Below are 17,497 nucleotides of genomic sequence, written 5' to 3' on the forward strand. Positions count from 1 at the left end.
TTTGCACATGAAGACTTTATAGCACCCTGGGACTGGTGAAATAAACCCTACCAGAACTGTCCTTCTCTTCTGACTGTGGTGTGGTCTTGTAGAGTCATAGGATGCTCTGGATGGGCCTTGGATAGGCATCTAGTACTTTCTGGTTTGTGATCTGAAATAACCACCTGGTACATTTCCCTGGGCAGACCCAAGATCAGGGATCCGGGGGTGGAGGGACGCTGAGCTGTTGGCAAGACAAATCACTGTACCCTTCCCTAAGTCTTGTTTGTTTTCTAGACTAGTACATTCGGATAAGGTAATCGCTATAAATTTCACTTCACTACATTCTGGTGCAAGAAAGACCCATTTATGATTTTTCTGAAGACATTTATTCTGCACTAGGTACCCATAGCCCTGAAGGGTGATTTAAGCAGCCTCACTGGTGGGAGTGGAGGCCTGACCCTTGCCCCCTCTGGCCACCATCCCCACCTGCCATCTGGGGCCCACGGTGCCTGATGGTGGAGACCCTTCTGTTGTTGTACCAGATTCACCAGCGAGGACCTTTCGGCCTTTATCTTATGGTTAGATAAAACAAAGCCGGTTACATTTGAATTTCAGATAAATAACAAGTCATCTTTTCAGTGTATGTCTCAAATTATTGCATAGGACATACACTAAAACATTGTTCATTGATTTTTGGCTAAATCTGGCATGGCCGTGACTTAACCTATGAACAAGTAGGTAGGTATTCCATTGAACTCACAGGTCTGTTGGGTTATAATCACAAAAAGCAACTTATTTGTGACTTTAGCTGTGTCTCTGAGTCTGTTCGGGCGTGTTCTGTTTCTATTCCCCACCCCCACAAACTCAGGTTGGCCCCATGTATTCACACATAGGCAATCAAAAGTCACTTTATTTTTAAAAAACTTTTAAGCCCAGCCAGCGTGGCTCAGTGGTTGAGCATCAACCTGTGAACCAGGAGGTCATGGTTCGATTCCCGGTCAGGGCACATGCCTGGGTGCTGGCTCAATCCCCAGGGTGGGGCATGCAGGAGGCAGCTGATCAATGATTCTCTCTCATCTTGATGTTTCTATCTCTCTCTCCCTCTCCCTTCTCTCTGAAATCAATAAAAATATATTTAAAAACAAAAATACACATGTTTAAAACAAAATTTCACATAGAGAAAATGAATTCTGGATGCCCAGTCAATGACCACACTGTGACACCTAGAGACGCCCCAGAGGTGCAAGAACCAGGACCCTAATGGCACCCCTCCCAGCCCCGTGCCCCCTCCCTGCTGCTCCCCTGCCCAGAGGTGACCATGCTTCTGCCTGCAGCCGCTTTAAGTAACAGCGGGCTCAAGGCATCACATTACATGCCCTGTCCATCCATGCGACAGTTGAGACTCCAGTTACCTCAAACTTCTTTCCTGGCTGGGTAAAGGGGCATCCCTGCCCTACCCTCTGAGCTTTCCTGCCCTCCACAGTCAGCCTCCGCTTCTGGCTCCGGGGGTGACGCTGGCGAGGGAGGAAGACGCTCAGGGCAGTTCTGAGCTGCTAGGCAGGTCCTTACAGCCACTCTTCATTCTGGGGCTTCTTCATGGGTCTTTGGGGGCCTCCGCTGCAGGCGCCTCTCAGGTACAGCCCCCCCGACCAGGCACAGTCCAAGGGGTCTTGCTGTTCAGCTCTGTGTCACGGTCCTCACTCCAGCCGTCACCCTGCTCACCCGAGTCCAGGGCACCTGCTGTCTTGCTTGGGCTATGGGGCTGCCTGCTGCCCCCAACACAGCAGCAACTCACCTTGCTCCTCCCCAACTACTGCTGGCCTGTCTGGGCTTGTGTTCACCCACAGAGCACATCTTGGGGTCCCCGGGACACCTGAGGTGGGGTCCTATGCAGAGAAGCCTTCGTCTCGGATCCCTTTTATGCTGCACGCTGTGAGCCGGCCAAGGATTCTCAGAAACCAGGTTCAACATCCCCGCAGGGTGGCTGGTCTTAGGCATCTGGGCTCGGCTGTCTACATGCCCTGCTGAAAGCCTGACAAGCAACGCCCCACTTTTACCATCTTGTGTGTGTGGGGCGTGTTTAGACATCAATTGTGGTGAAAACGTCACGGTGGTATTTCCTTAGCAACCTAATCCCTGGGAGGGTGGTCAGGGCGGCCAGGGGCCCTGGAGAGGCTACGATCACAAGGGCTTCAGGGAGACTCTCTACTTGTAAAAACAAAAAACACAATTTCTGTTCAAGTGGAAAAGGGTAACAATAAAAGTTAAAAAAAGAGGGACAAACTGGCCAGGTGGCACAGTTGATTAGAGCGTCATCCTGTACATCACAAGGTTGTGGTTTCGATTCCCGGTCAGGGCACATATCCAGGCTGTGGGTTGGATCCCCAGTTGGAGTTTGTATGGCAGGCCACTGGTCAATGTTTCTCTCTCACATCGAAGCTTCTCTCTCTCCCTTCTTTCTCTAAAATCAATAAATACATATCCTCTAGTGAAGGTTTAAAAAAAAAAATAGAGGAACAAGCTCTCTAGATTGTGAGATGAATACTAGTTGCATTCTTTTCTCCAAAATCACATATACACATATGCACACATATACACATATGCACATGCACACACATACAACACATGCACAAATATATACACACATGCACACAACCATATACACATACAAACACATACATACACATGTGTACACACACTTTACCTTCATTTTCATCTCTCTGTGGCTGCCAGATTTTAAAATTGCTCTCAAATTCTCTGTTCATCAGATTTTGAATCCCAGTGTATCTGATTTGCATGCTTCTACTTTGTTCTTTATCATGCCAAGTCTTGTGTGGCTTTATTCTGCTATTCACAGGAGCTAGCCAGTTCCTACTGTTTATACATATAAATCCCCTTTTCCAAACCCGAGTCATGCACTTGTTTGAGATTCTGCATAGTTGAGTGGAGCTGTGGCCTGTGAGAGACAGAGCCACCTTAGAAAGAGGCCACCCCCATCCACAGGGCAGGCCCAGGGGTTTATTGGGGTGAATCCACTGTGATACGGGGTGGTATGTGATCAACACAATAGCTAACAAAAACCAGGAGAGGTTGTAGTTAATGTGCAACAACTGGAAGTCTTTGGGTGCCAAACGTCATATGAGATACCATGGAGCAACACAGACGCGCTCTGTCTCACTGGCTCCTGTTTTTCTCCTGGTCTCCTCCGTTGGACTGTGAGCTCTTCCAGGTGAGAGACCTGTCCTGGGCTTCTCTCACACCCTGCTGTGCCCACATCTGTGCCTCTTGCTCCATAATGCCTGCCCCACTGAGGGAGCGGACATTTCCTCTAAAGCCTTGAATCACTTGGCACTTGTAAGTTAGATTAAATCTCTTTTCTGTTCTGCCCCACCCACCTGTTTACCCACGTGGCACTGTGTCAGAGGAGGGCTGCTGACATCCACAACTCCAACAGGAACCAGAATCTATAACATAGCACCCCAAATGTCCAGGATATGATGGACAGTGGCTGGTCATACCAAGAGCCAGGGAAACCCCAACGGGAATGAGAAAACACAGTAAACCGTGCCAATGGCGGCATGACACAGATGTTGGGATTCTCTGACAAGGGTTTTAAAGCAGACATCATTAAAAAAATGCGTCAACGAGAAGTTACAAAAAGCTTGAAGGATATAAAAATGCAAAATCTCAGGAAAGTGACAGGACAATGTGAGTGCGGGCACAGTTTGAGTGGGAGGGGCTATTCCCCGGCTGTCTGGGTGGCGTGGGCAAGACACGGAGGAGACATGTTCAGCTCTCCCTCAAAGTCTGCACTGTCCCCTTCTTGGCTGGTCCTCAGGGTGGCTGTGGGGATACACCAAGTGGGGGCCAGCCTTGTGCTCCCAAGGGCACAGGGTGACTTGGGAGACTGCTCATTGGACATTCTGGGTCCTGTATGATCACCCAAACACGGGTTACACACCCCAAACTTCTCATTTCCTCCTTTATTGGGTTATCCTACCTAATAATAGACAAATATGCAAATTGACCGCACCTTCGCTATGCCCAAGCCACGCCCGCCAGCCAAGCCACGCCCACCAACCAATCAGGACGAGTATGCAAATTACCCCAACAAAGATGGCGGCTAATTTGCATATCAAGACAGCTTAGAAAGAAGCCAAGAGATGCTGAAGGGAGCAAAGCTGCGGAGAAGCAAGCAAGCTGGGGGGAGGAGAAGGGAGGAGCGGAGGCGGGGTCAGGGGAGAAGGAAGGAGAGCGGGGCAGGCTGGCGGAGAAGGCAGGCCGGGGGACAAGGGAGGAGTGGAGGCGGGGCGGGGTAGAGTGCAGCAGGAAACCCTATTGCAGGATTTTCCTGCAACAGGAACGCTAGTTTACTATATTCTCATAGATAGTTTATTTTTTTCTTGTTTACTGTCTTTGTAGATTTGCTTACCTAACATGAGCTCTGTAGATGTACACTGAATGGCCAGATTATTATGATCTCTGAACGCATAATAATCTGGCCACTCAGTGTATATCCTATATAATAAAAGGCTAATATGCAAATTGTCCCCTCGACCAGGAGTTCAGCCAGTAGGCAGGCCGGCCAACCGCCCATGTCCCCTCCCCCTGGCCAGGCTGGCCGGACCCCACCCATGCACGAATTCATGCACTGGGCCTCTAATATATATATATATACTGGGTGGCCAGATTATTATGCGTTCAGAGATCATAATAATCTGGCCACTCAGTGTAATTACCTAACATGAGCTTTGTAGATATAATTACCTAACATAAGCTCAGCCAGAATGAGCCTCAGAAAGGCTGAGCACTGGGGAGCATCTGTAATAGTGTCAACAATAAAAAAAGAAAAAAAGAAAAAGAAAGGAAAGGCTGGGCACACCTCCTTTATCTCATAGCAGGGTCCATCCCCTCTGGTGAGGGTTCAGACACACAGTGGGCCTCAGTGGGGAACAAAACACAGATTACAGGCATTGTGCCAGCTGATAGAACAGTTTTGAAGGAAAAAAACTCAATTTGAAAACATCACATTAAAAAGTGAAAAAGATAGACACTGAGGTAATGCCCAGACAATTTAAAATGAAGATAAGAAGGCTTGATTTGATTGTATAAAAATCAAACCTCAGTTCCCCAGTTCCAGTAGAAAAATGTTCTTTCACGTTCAACCTTCTCACTTGTGAGATCAATGGGCTGAGGGATACAGGTTATTAAGGGCGAATGCATGGGGTGGGGTTTAATGGAAACACGTGTGGAGCACTGCAGCCTGGCTTCAGACCTCCCCTCCCTTCCTCCCCAGGCCTGGGTGAGAGTGCTCATCGTCCTGGTAGGTCCTGTCCTGTCTCTGTGGTTCTGGGGAAGCTTGGGGCACCTGTCCTTCCTGGCACAGTATTCAATCTGCGCTGTAGGTAAGGGGGGTGGGTCTGCAAGGGGCATGGTTCTCTCCTTCCAACAGGGCAACCACCAGGCTGCTGAGATGTGCCCTTGGCAGGTTGTTTGGCTAAAACAGGAGACACCGGGCAAGCCTGTGATTGCAAATCCAAGACCAGGAAGGCACTCTTGCTCCGAGGAGTCATGGGAGGTATGGGAGCAAAAGAACCTTGCAACGTGAGATGTCTGGGACAGTGGAACCTTCCTGCTTGGGCTCATTAGAGCGATCTGGATCCGGGAGATCATGGTTACAAAGCCTTCTAGCAAAGCCCGAGAGTGTTTTTAATTTAAAAAATTTATGTCTCTGAGAACATCTCCTGTCTCGTCTCTGCTGCCTCACCCACCTCATCTGTGTGGACAGACCGGCGGGGGCCACCTGTCGTTTCCCTCGTTGCTTGTCTACATTATTCATCCCCCGAGCGTCATCTCAGGGTTATTTGGTTACAGGAAGGAGTCGTGTTCTGTTCTCTGCAGGCCACTAACCCTTGAGAGCCCAGGGTCGGGCTGTGTACACACACGCTCCTGTGATGATTCGCACCTGCCCAGGGACCAAGTGGCCCGTGGCTCTGGAACAAACCAGACGAACCAAACTATGCTTATGGCTGACAAAGGTGGCCTTGGGGTTAATTCCTCTCTTGGTAGAGCCCATGTCCTTGTTGTGAGATCCCGTTGACCCCTATCTGCTCAAATAAACGGGTTTTCCCATCAGTCAGACTGAAGTGATGGCTCTTCCAACGAGTTCTCCAGCGGGTGGGGCTGAGGAGGTGAGGTTGCAGGTGGGAGAGGGCCGATGTGCCCAGCATGTGGCCCGACCTGGCAGGGAGCAGGTGCTAAGTGGTGTTTGGGAATCAGGTGTATTCAGTCTTCCTTCGATGTATTTTTGTTGAGTGCTTCCCATGAGCTGGACATGGTTTGAAGCAGGGGACAAAACGGCACAAGTCCCTGTTCTTGGTGAACTTATTTTCATAATAGAACTGAGTAAGTGTTGCGGCCATCCCTGCCCACCACCCCCTCACACCTGCTTTTATCCAAAAGGGGCAAAGCTTTTCGTTCTTACTATCCCTGGGAAGGCCCGTCCCTGGCTCTCTGTTAGCTGTCCTGGCCAGTTTCTGCCTCAGCAGTGGCTGGGGCAACCAGAGAGGGTCTGCGTGCATCCCCTTCTTGGGTAGCTCGATCCTGTGTTTTTTTTTTTTTTTAAATCACCCTGAGTTCTAAATTATCTTGTACTTCCGCCCCCGCTTCAAGCTGGAGCCTGTGACATTCATGGCTGCAGGGAGGGAGGCCTGTGGCAGGGTGGACAGGCAAAGTCCCTGCAGGGCTTTCCAGCTGTGGCTTCTCGAAAGCCTAAACCCAGACACCTGGGGGCAGTGACAGAGGGGGAGGGGAGAGGTCAGTCAGTGCCCAGAGTGGTCAGTGCCCTGCTTCCCAGGCCAGCCTTTCTGCAGTAGGACTGGGCAGTGGGCACAGGGTCACCCAGACCCCACCCTCTCACCTGGCAGGGAGGATGCAGAGGCATCTGGCCACAGCCGCCTGGGCTCAGTGGCAGACAGGGGGCAATTGGTGAAGACTAATGGCCGGATGTACCTCCTTCCCCACCCCACCCCTCATCTGCCACTGTGACATAACACTGTCTAGGCTGGAACTGGGGCCAACCTGGTGTGTGTGTGTGTGTGTGTGTGTGTGTGCGCGCGCGCGCGCTGACATGATTGTGTGGGGCCCACAAAGACAATGGACTGACCCAGGATCCGGGAAGATTAGTCTGGGGTGGAGCTAGCCTCTCCCATCAGCTCTTCCATGCTGGATGGGTCTCCAGGGACATTAGCAGGTCACGCTGGCCTTCATGCGGGGAAAAGTATGCCACCAGGTATGAGCAGGATGCAAGGAGACCTATGGCCTGGAATTGTGAGACTTAATAGCAATTTTCCATCTCTCTGGCTTAGCTTTGCTTCAGAGTCTCTGAAACTCTGCTCCCCCAACCCCCTGCCCCAGCTCCGTCCTCCAGGCCTGAAACAAACACCACCTCTTCCTGGAACCACTTATCCTCCACTTCTCTCCCTTAGCATCCTATCTGTCCTAAACGCAGTGGTTCCCAGTCCTGACTAATCACGGACCCACTCGGGAACCTCAAGTGCTCCCCACCTCCAGAGGCTCTGGCTGAAGTGTCCTGAGCACCCTCAGGCAAGGTTAAGGATCACTGGGCTGGTCACCAGAAAGGCCTTAGTCTCTGCACGTGCAGGGCCATGCCCAGGGGGATGCTGGTAGGCTCTCGTAAGGTAATTGAACTCACAGATACTATTATTGCTGTTTGCTTTACAGTATAACTAGTGGCCTGGTGCACGAATTCATGCACATTGAAAGGAAATTAATTAGAAGAAATACTTTAATATCGCTATTCACCCTTTCTCTATAATAGAAGTGTCAACCAAATTCACAATCGACAATGACAGATGGAAACACATGTGTGTGATTGGCGCCAGCGAGAGCTTTGTATGTATCACGCATGCACAAGTCAACTTAGCCTTTTATATATATAGAATAAACTTGCTTAATTAGACCTGCTTTCTGATTTAGCTAAACTTTTTCCAGTCCAGTGAAGCACCCCAACTTCTCTTTCAGGTAATCGTTAGCAACACAGCAGTAAATGTCAACATGAAGCAGATTATTATTGTAGATCACGCAGGGAGAACAAAGGGTGAAATATTTAACTGAAGCAGTGTTTGACTATATTCTGCGCAGTGAGAAAACTTGAAGTCATTTTCAAGGTCCACCATTTCTTACTTTTCAGTCAGGTCAAGTTTCTAAGCTTCCTAAATCTTAATTTTCTGGCTAATGAGAAGAAAATAGGATTCCACTGAGTCTCCTATCTACCTACTCCAGGACTTCTGTGAGGATCACATGAGATGAGGCACAGGAAAATGCTTCACAGACATTTGGTTACAGTGCAAAATGTTTCCACCTGGCTATAAAGCAAGTCGTGCTCCTGGGCTGAAGAAACTGCAAGGAGGCTAGTTGCCAGGGAGAGGAAGCCGGCCATTGCTACGTGACATCATTACCTGGACAAACACTTAGCATGCTAGCCTTTTATATATATAGATATAGATAGTACATTGTTTCCCCCCATTTCTCACTTTTATTTGTGAATTTCTTAAAGGGCATGTCTGTATGATTCATCTTTGCAGCTCTTTTAGTATGTTGCACATAGAGGAAATGCAGTAAATATATGTTGATTGCATAAATAAAAAATTAAACTAAATGTCTGTAGTCAGGTAAATAAATATATTCTTTCCCATTTGGAAGATATAATTATGCTTTGATATTATACTGACCTGTTTTCTATCTTGTTTCTGCCATTGGCCAGCTACTTGACTTTGGAAAAATTATTTAAATTCTCGTTGCCTCAGTTTCTTCATCTGTGAAATGGGTATAATACTGCATGAATTAAAGAAGGCAGCATTTGAACAGTGGCGATCACAGTGCGAGGCATATAGTAGGTGCTCAAGAGTAGGCATAGGGTAGTCCCACCCTCATTCCTATTGGACTAGCACCTCAGGGTGAGAGCCTCTGAGGAGACTGTTGTTTCTGGAGCCGGCTGGGACCTGTGTTCATGTAAGGGCAGTCAAGGTCGGACAATGTAGGATATTTTAAACATTTACTCTAAGCTGGAGGAATTTGGTATTAGGGAGGACAGCATACATTTATCATAACTGTTTTAATAGGTTATCTTCACGTCAATAATAATTTGTTCAGTCCCTCTGATTATCCTCAGACTAGTATAAGACAGATTTCCTCATCTTCTCATAATTGCCTTTGTAAGAGCTAAATTACATTACATTTTAAAAATAACCTGATCCCAGACTATTGCTCCTTGCAGAGTTCAGTTTGCTATAGGCCTCCTGTGTCGGCCCGAGGCAGTGTGCTATACCAGCTGTCAACTGGTCTAACTGGCACCAACGTACCTCACACACTTGGGGCAGGAGGGGTTCTGAGGAGTAAATTCTAACTAATGTCCCTCCCGATAATTAAACACGCAGGCTTTGTAAGAATTTTGGATCTGCTCTTGGTCACACCAATTAACCTCCTGGACCCTCAGTTTCCTCATCTGTGAAAGGGGAATGATCCTGAGATTGTTGGAGGATGAGGGGATGTAGGTGAGGTGGGGCCGCTGGACTTTTGGGGTGTACTTACAGCTGCCACGACCCTTTAGAGCTGTGCTTTTCGAGATTCTTGGCTCAGTAGCCCAAAACGCATTTTCAAAGTCTTGCTCCTTCAAGTTTGCATCTAAAATTTTCTGTGACAAATGTATTAGTTGGAAAAGGATATCATTCCTGGCAATACTCACACACATGTTAAAAACGTATTTTCAGTAAACCTTTGGAACTTCGGATCGAGCCCCTCCAGCTTCTGGAACAGGCTGTGCGCAGGGTGGTGGGCGTGAGCTGGGACCACTTACCTTGAGCCTCAGTTTCTTCATCTTAAAATGTTACCAGTTATTCAATCCAGACAAGTGGGCGTCTCCATGACAACCACTCACTTCTGAATTTACTTCTCCTGGCCCCAGTGGTGGGCACAGAGGCCAGGAAATCCACCAGTGTGCTCCACCCTGGGTCTGTCTCCGGCTCCTGGCGTCCTAGCTGGAGGGTCTGATTTCTGAGAAAGCTAGAGGAGGCTGGAGGCTGGGGGCGGGGAGGAGAAGGGAGAGAGGGTGAGAGGAGGGAGACCAGGAAAAAGGGGGAAGGATGAGGGGTGGGGGGAGGGGGAGTGATGGGGCAGGGGAGGACGGGAGAGAGGAGGGGACCGAGGAGGGGGCGGAGAGCAGGTGGGAAGGGAGCCGACAGACTGAGAGAAGGGCGGCGCTCAGGGGCGGCAGATCCTTCAGCCACCGCGCAGCACCTGTCGCTGTCGCCCTGGGAGAGCCAACCTCGCGCCGCGCCAAGGAGCAGCCGGGGATGCAGCCGCCCGCGCTGCCGGTGCCCGGGCCCCTGGCCCTGCTGGACACGACAGGTGAGCGCGGCCCGAGCATCCTCGAAGGCTCCCCGCGGGTCCCAGCTCGCCGGGGAGCGCAGGGCCAGTCCTTCCCGCCTCCGTTAGCGCTGGGACCCTGGCACTGGCACAGGCCCTTCTTCATTCATAGTTTCTCTCCTCGTCTCTTTCTGTGCGTCTCTCCCTGTCTCCTCCCTACTGTCTTTCATTAGGAACAATGGACCACCATATGTATGAACGGGACAGCCCACACTGCCCTCCTTTCCGTCTCTGCCCTGTTTCAGCCTCTAAACATTTCTTCACGTTCCTTCCAAGGAGCCAGTTAGCTTCTTCTTGCTTGAAAGCGACAGAGGCACAGCTCCCCCCCCCCCTTTTTTTTTTCTCCATTCCAAGGCGCCCTTCCACAGACTTCAACCCCACAAATTCTCGGAATCTCTAATCCTTTGATTTCTGGAATCAAGACCGATGCAGCCTGGAAGGCAGGCGTGAGCGGGAAAACAGGAAACCTGTTGCACATTACAAGTTGGGGAACGGGCCTAGGTTCTCTACTCGGAAGTGGCCAATATGGGGTCATGTTGGGTGTGTTTTCCTGAAGGGGAGAGGGCAGAGAAGATTTTGAAAATAAGGGGAAAATGTTGCACAGTAAGGGATGCTCTGACCGCCGCAGGGAGGGGCCACGGGCGGTCTCCTGGGGCCCTGCCCCTTGCTTCAGAAATGATCCCATTGAAAACTATGGGTTTTTAACCTCATGACCGTGTTTAGAGTAACTATGGAAAATCTCTTTTTAAAAACCAGATTAGAAATGTTTGATTTTTAAATAATAATCAAGGACTCCGGCTTCTTCTTCAAAGAAACAATTCTATTTCCCCCACTCTCTAAAGCAAAATACTCGATTGCAAAACTTATTTACATGCGTTTTCATCCTCCAGGAAATAAATTAGTTACTAATAACTTTGTGTTATTAACTAGGTATTACTATATTATTATACTAGAATGACTTGATGGTTTAAAAATAGCATTTGACTTTTTTTTTTCTTGTGAGGAGGAATTATAAATTTCAAAAAACACTAGGAGTTGGTCTTTTATGTCAAAACACAAACCTTAGTGTAGCCGGGTGGGATTATGGGTATTTTCTTTCTTACATTTCTGTGTTCACCACCTTGGGCACATGTCACATTAAAATCAGAAAAAACAGGGAGATTGATGGCTGGGGGTATATCCTTCTGCCTTGGTCTACTTTCCCAGGGACTGTCACTTTATCTCCACAACTGGGTATCCCCCCATGATTAAAAGAACTCATTCTTCTTTCGGGGAGCCCTGGGCCCTGCCAGCAGGTAGGCCACGACTTTGAATGCCCCCACCCCCAAGTCTTTATGAGATCTCCCTTCCCTTCCTGGCTTTACTAAGTGGAGAAAGTGCTGAGTGATGGAGACAGAATCTGCTCCCCCGCGGCCCCTATCCTTGCACTTCTTCCAGACAAGACCAGGTTGTCACAGGAGCTGTGGTTTAGCAACTCTGGCCAAGGCTGGGCGTAGGGACAGGTAGGGGCAAGAGAACTGGAGGGGTTCATGGGGAGTGACAAGGTGATACTCTGAGATATTCTAGATAGGACGCACAGGGGGACAGACTGGAGTTTGGAAAAACAGTGAGCAAGACAGGTGAGATGTAGCTGTTGGCCCATTCAGCTTCACACGTCAGAATTACTCCCCTCAACTCCCAGTTGAAGAAACACTGGTGAAGAACAAGTGCTATGCCATCTTAACATTAACACTACCATGGTTAATATATTTATTAATGCCATGATTAATATATTCATTTCATTCATATAAACATATATAGACCTTTCACATATATTCTCTCACTGGATCCTTATCACAGTCTTAAGAGGTGGACAAAGTAGGTGGTTATTATTACCTCAACTTCACAGGTCAGGAAACTGAAGTTCATTCATTCATCCAGCATGAGGAAACGCACTGTCTCCTAGTGGGAGCTCGCCCTGGAGTCCAGCACACAACAAGATAGACACAGCCCCAGCTCTCACGGAGTTCTCTTTCGGCTGGGCTCAGAGAGGGTGGCTGGCTGCCTAAGATCACACAGCTGGTCTGAGCAGATCCAGAACAGGGTGGAGACAGTCCATGTAAGCTGTCACCACAGTTACACACCTAATAGTAGGTATTTTAGTTCACAGGCACTGTCTTAAGAGCGCTTTAATTGTAGCAATGCACATCATAATAGTCTTGCTAACGGGATAGGGGAATCTAGGGAACAATTCAGGTAATTCTAGTTGTCTTTCTCCAATTCAAAATCTCCTTTCTCTCCAAAAACTGATCTAAAAATGCATCTGTCTCATGGTAATTATAAGGCAATCTTAACCTATTCTTACCTTTCTTGAATTAATATTTTGATTCTTATTTTTTTTTGCACTATCCTATATTTATAAAGAATAAGTTCACGATTTTTCTTTTTGTTATCTCTGTTGTACCTGGAGTCAAAATGTGACAGTATGTGTGAATAGAAGAAGATTGTTCAGAACCATGTGTCCCCAGTGTCCCATATGAATGATGCTGGCTCTCTTTCCTGGCCTGATATGAACCTGGGAACCTATGATAGAAATGCTGACAAAAGGGGATAGCTCACACCTTCTGCTTTTTATCGTGTAGCAGCTTCAGAGAAAGAGTCCAATTTGGGAAAAAGTGGTGAAATAGTAAAGTTATATTGAAAATGATTCATGGGAAGATTTTCACGAGCTCAGAGATGTGTTTAACGTTTTACTCTGTGATTAGAAGTCAGGATGTCACTAATCAGTTTGACAAGGGCTGACCAAATGCTGCTAGCTTAGTGGATCTGATCCTCGTTCGTCATGCCAGCGTCCCTGAGGAGATGAATAAGACACAGAATTACAAGCTTGAAGAACCAGGATATCGTCGAGGGGCTTCTGCAGACAGACTCCTAAGGGAGCTAAGAGATGAGGCACAGAGAAGGTTATAACTGTGGTTTGAAGTAAATGCTGAGGCACCTAGTGAATTATTTTGGGCATAACAGATATGCAAATCACTTAATTAAGAAAACTAGCAAAACAAAATCTTTTGAGGAGGAGGGCATTCGTCTGATAATTTTCTCAAATACTTAGTCCCATAAAATTTAGTTTACAAGTCCTACGGATCTTAAATCACATTTTAATAATCACAACATTGAAATGGGAAACTAAGGGAAAAAATAGTCAAGGAAGAATAGCTGAAGAGGAAATTGCACCAATTAAAAGCCATCAGCATGTGGCTCTGTTCACAGATATGTGGAGGCTGGATAGGGTAGCACGGGAATCAGGAGAGATTAATCCTCTGATCTTCATTGAATGAGACGAAGAGAGAGAAAAGCCGAAGTTGCTACCCAGTTACTAGGTAGTACTGTTACTGTTAATATGATTATTTTATGAATGTCCACAAGAACAATTACATTAACTTCCAAAATGTAGAAGATATATTTTTAACTTTAAAAAAAAAATATTTTATTGATTTTTTTACAGAGAGGAAGGGAGAGAGATAGAGAGTTAGAAACATCGATGAGAGAGAAACATCGATCAGCTGCCTCTTGCACACTCCCTACTGGGGATGTGCCCGCAACCAAGGTACATGCCCTTGACTGGAATTGAACCTGGGACCCCTCAGTCTGCAGGCCGACGCTCTATCCACTGAGCCAAACCGGTCAGGGCTATTTTTAACTTTATAAAAAATATGTTTTTATTGATTTTTAGAGAAAGAGAGGAAGGGAGGGGGATAGAGAGATAGAAACATCAATGAGGGAGAAATATCATTGATCGGCTGCCTCTTGCACCCCCTCCCCATCCCCCTGGCCTCTGCTGGGGACCGAGCCTGCAACCCGGGCATGTGCCCTGACCAGGAATCAAATCTGTGACCTCTTGGTTCCTGGGTCAACACTCAACTGCTGAGCCATACCAGCTGGCATATATATTTTTAACTTTGGTGTCCTTTTTTTTTTTAATGTTCCTATCTTTCTAAAATTAATAAACCAGAGCAGAATTTCACCCCTGGGGAGGTTTCTTTCTTTTGCTTTTCTCTGTTGGCCACTTGTTCTCAAAGTGGCGTTGCCATTTCAGGCCTCTGTTTCCCCACAGACATCCCACATCTGCTGCAATCATTCCCAGAACTGCCCATCTATCTGACTCCCAGGCTCACTACCTTGTACAGGTGGCCTTGGTTTCAGGCTTTGAACAAATGCAAGAAGAAAGGGTCATTCTATCTGCATGCACCCCTCTTTGCAAGTAAGATGCTGTAAACGTTAGTCAAGGGGAAGTCCACTCTAGGGAACTAACTCCCAGAGCAGATGCAAATGCAGTGTCCCAAAGACATCGAGCGTCAGCCTGCATTTGTGGCTGTGTTTTCCCATGGAACACTCCCACACATGTGTCACCCTCAACAATTCTATGTTTGTAATAAAAATTACTAGAAAACAACAATGAAAACAGCAATTTAACAACCATCAGATAAAGCTATATACACTCTCTTGCTTGTAAACGAAGGATTCTGTGGAGCCACAGAGAATTCTTACCAAAGCTTGTACAAGGACTGTAGGTTTATCTTCTGCTTTGTAAAGTTAAATTTTACTTCAAAACTTTTACTTTGTCCTTAAAAATATTTTGCTTTCTTGCCCTAAAATTCCCCTTGTAGAAATTTATCCTTAAAAGGTGTTTATCATATTGAGTTTTTCTTTTTAAAAACTGTATTTCATTTTTTTGGGGGGAGCAGTTTTAGGTTTACAGCAAAACTGAGGGGAAGATACAGAGAATTCCCATACACCCCCTGTTCCCTCATATGCACAGCCTCCCCCGTTATCAACATTTGTTACAGTCAATGAGCCAACATTGACACATCATTATCACCCAGAATCCATAGTGTAAATTAGGGTTCACTCTTGGTGTTGTACATTCTACAGGTTTGGACACATTTATAATGACATGTATAGTATCTTTCAGAACAGTTTCACTGCTGTCAAATCCCCTGTGCTCTGCATTGTGTTTTAATAATAACAAATTAGAAACAACCCAAATATACAATAGCAGGGATAGGTTAATTGGCACATCCATTTAGTGGAATACACATTATAAATAAAAATTATGTTTAGAAAAGTATTTTAAAAGCTGGACAAATCCTTATAGTTTATTAGTTAAAAGAAACACAGATTTTTATTTTTTAATTAAATTTATTGGGGTGACATTGGTTAATATGATCACATAGGTTTCAGGTGTGGGTTTCTATGTTATAAGATCTGTGTATTGCACCGTGTGCCCACCACCCAAAGTCAAATCTTCTCCCATCATCATATATTAGGACCCCCTTCCTTCCCCCCCATCTCCTTCCCTCTGGCAACCACCACACTGTTGTCTGTATTCATGAGTTTCAGTTTTATATCCCACATATGCGTTAAATCATATGGTTCTTAGCTTTTTCTGACTGACTTATTTCACTTAGCATACTATTCTCAAGGTCCATCCATGTTGTTGCAAGTGGCAGGATTTTTGAAAACATTCTGGTCCCAATTTAAGAAAGACCATAAGGCTATATGGCTATTTGGCAATTTTGGGTGATAAGATTACTGTGAAAAGAAAATTTTTTTTGGTATTTTCCTGTACTTTATAACTGTTCTACAATAAATAACTATTGCTTTTATGAACAGGCTAAAAGCCATACCTTTTAAATAGAAAACTTACAATATTTCTTTCCCTTGTAAAAATGTCATTATCACTTTGGTTATATTTTCCAACCCCAATTAGGGTTGGTTTTTAGTTCACAAATATAATGAGAAGTGTTGGAAAGAGAAATTCCTGAGGTCACTGAAAAAGTTACATGTGAGAAGAAAAAGAAGAAGTGTGAAACTGAGAAAAGACAAGTGGGGAGAAAAATGCAAGAATGCCGTCTGGAGGGGCCTTGGATTTCCTATTCAGGGCTGGCAAATGTGCCCCAGCTCCTTCCTCCCATGCTCAGGGCAGACATAACTAATCAATCAGGGCACCTCTCAGATTCCACTTGAGTTGGAACTTCCTCGCCATCCACAAAACTGCAGCAGGTACAGGAAGTGACTTGCTTCTGCTGACACAGCAAGCAGGGCCTGACCTCTTGATAAGAGTACAACTGTGGCCTGGGCATCAGACCACCTGGGTTGTCATTCAGTCAGTGTCCTCAGGACAGAGTGCTTTGGGAGGGATGATGGGCCTCGGGGTGGCTAGTATGACTGGACAGAAAGTAGGGAATGTCACTCTAGAACAGGGGTCCTCAAACGTTTTAAACAGGGGGCCAGTTCACTGTCCCTCAGACCGTTGGAGGGCCGGACTATAGTTTAAAAAAAAACTATGAACAAATTCCTATGCACACTGCACATATCTTATTTTGAAGTAAAAAAACAAAACGGCAAAAACACCCGCATGTGGCCCGCAGGCCATAGTTTGAGGACGCCTGCTCTAGAATGTGTGCGGAGTTTAGAAGCATTGGGAGATGTTGCAGAACCCGTGTCGGAGTGATGTGCCTGGTGGCGTGGCCGTGGGCAGTCAGCATCATCTCCCACATCATCTCTGGGCTCCTGTGTGTCTACTCATGCATCCACTCATGGGTTCACTCTGTACTCCGCTGGTCCTGTGATCACGACAACTTTGTTGCTTTACCTGTGCTCTCGGTGAGGGCCGCACAGCGCCATCGTCAGTGGGCCACCGCTGTTCAGGAAGGCCCTGCCCTTTCCTGCGTGGCCGGGCTGCCCAGCTGGCCCATCCTCAAGGCGGAGCCTTTGGAGAAGGTTTTACATAGTCCATCCTTGTTCCTCTGTAGTTTACTCTCAACACAGCAAGCACAGTGCTGCAGGAATCAGAAAAAGGGAACCAGAGGACCTCCCTCCCTCCTCTGCTCAAAATTCTGCAACAGTTGGCTCTCTCTCCCAGGTACAGCTGGTGCTAGCAAGTGAAGCCAGGGGGCAGGGACAAGAGTCCTCCTTGTGGATGCAGATAAACCTGCATCTTTAGGGAGCCAGAGAGAGGCACGCATAATGGAAGGAACTGGAGCCTGAAGGCTGGGATTTAAATCCTAAACATCCACGTCTGAGTCTA

The 17,497-nt window shown here is 46.9% G+C and overlaps 1 protein-coding gene across 2 annotated transcripts in view; it reads left to right on the forward strand.

Moving 5' to 3' along the window:
- The first annotated feature begins 10,355 nt into the window (after positions 1-10,355).
- Positions 10,356-17,497, forward strand: part of TMEM255B (transmembrane protein 255B) — a 40,050-nt gene continuing 32,908 nt past the window's right edge. For both annotated transcript variants that reach the window (XM_008143907.3, XM_054719989.1), the window contains exon 1: positions 10,356-10,410. In XM_008143907.3, coding sequence (XP_008142129.2) covers positions 10,356-10,410 — 55 coding nt within the window. The remainder of the gene's footprint in view (positions 10,411-17,497) is intronic.

This window comes from Eptesicus fuscus, chromosome 8, assembly GCF_027574615.1.
Source record: "Eptesicus fuscus isolate TK198812 chromosome 8, DD_ASM_mEF_20220401, whole genome shotgun sequence".
NCBI lineage: Eukaryota > Metazoa > Chordata > Mammalia > Chiroptera > Vespertilionidae > Eptesicus > Eptesicus fuscus.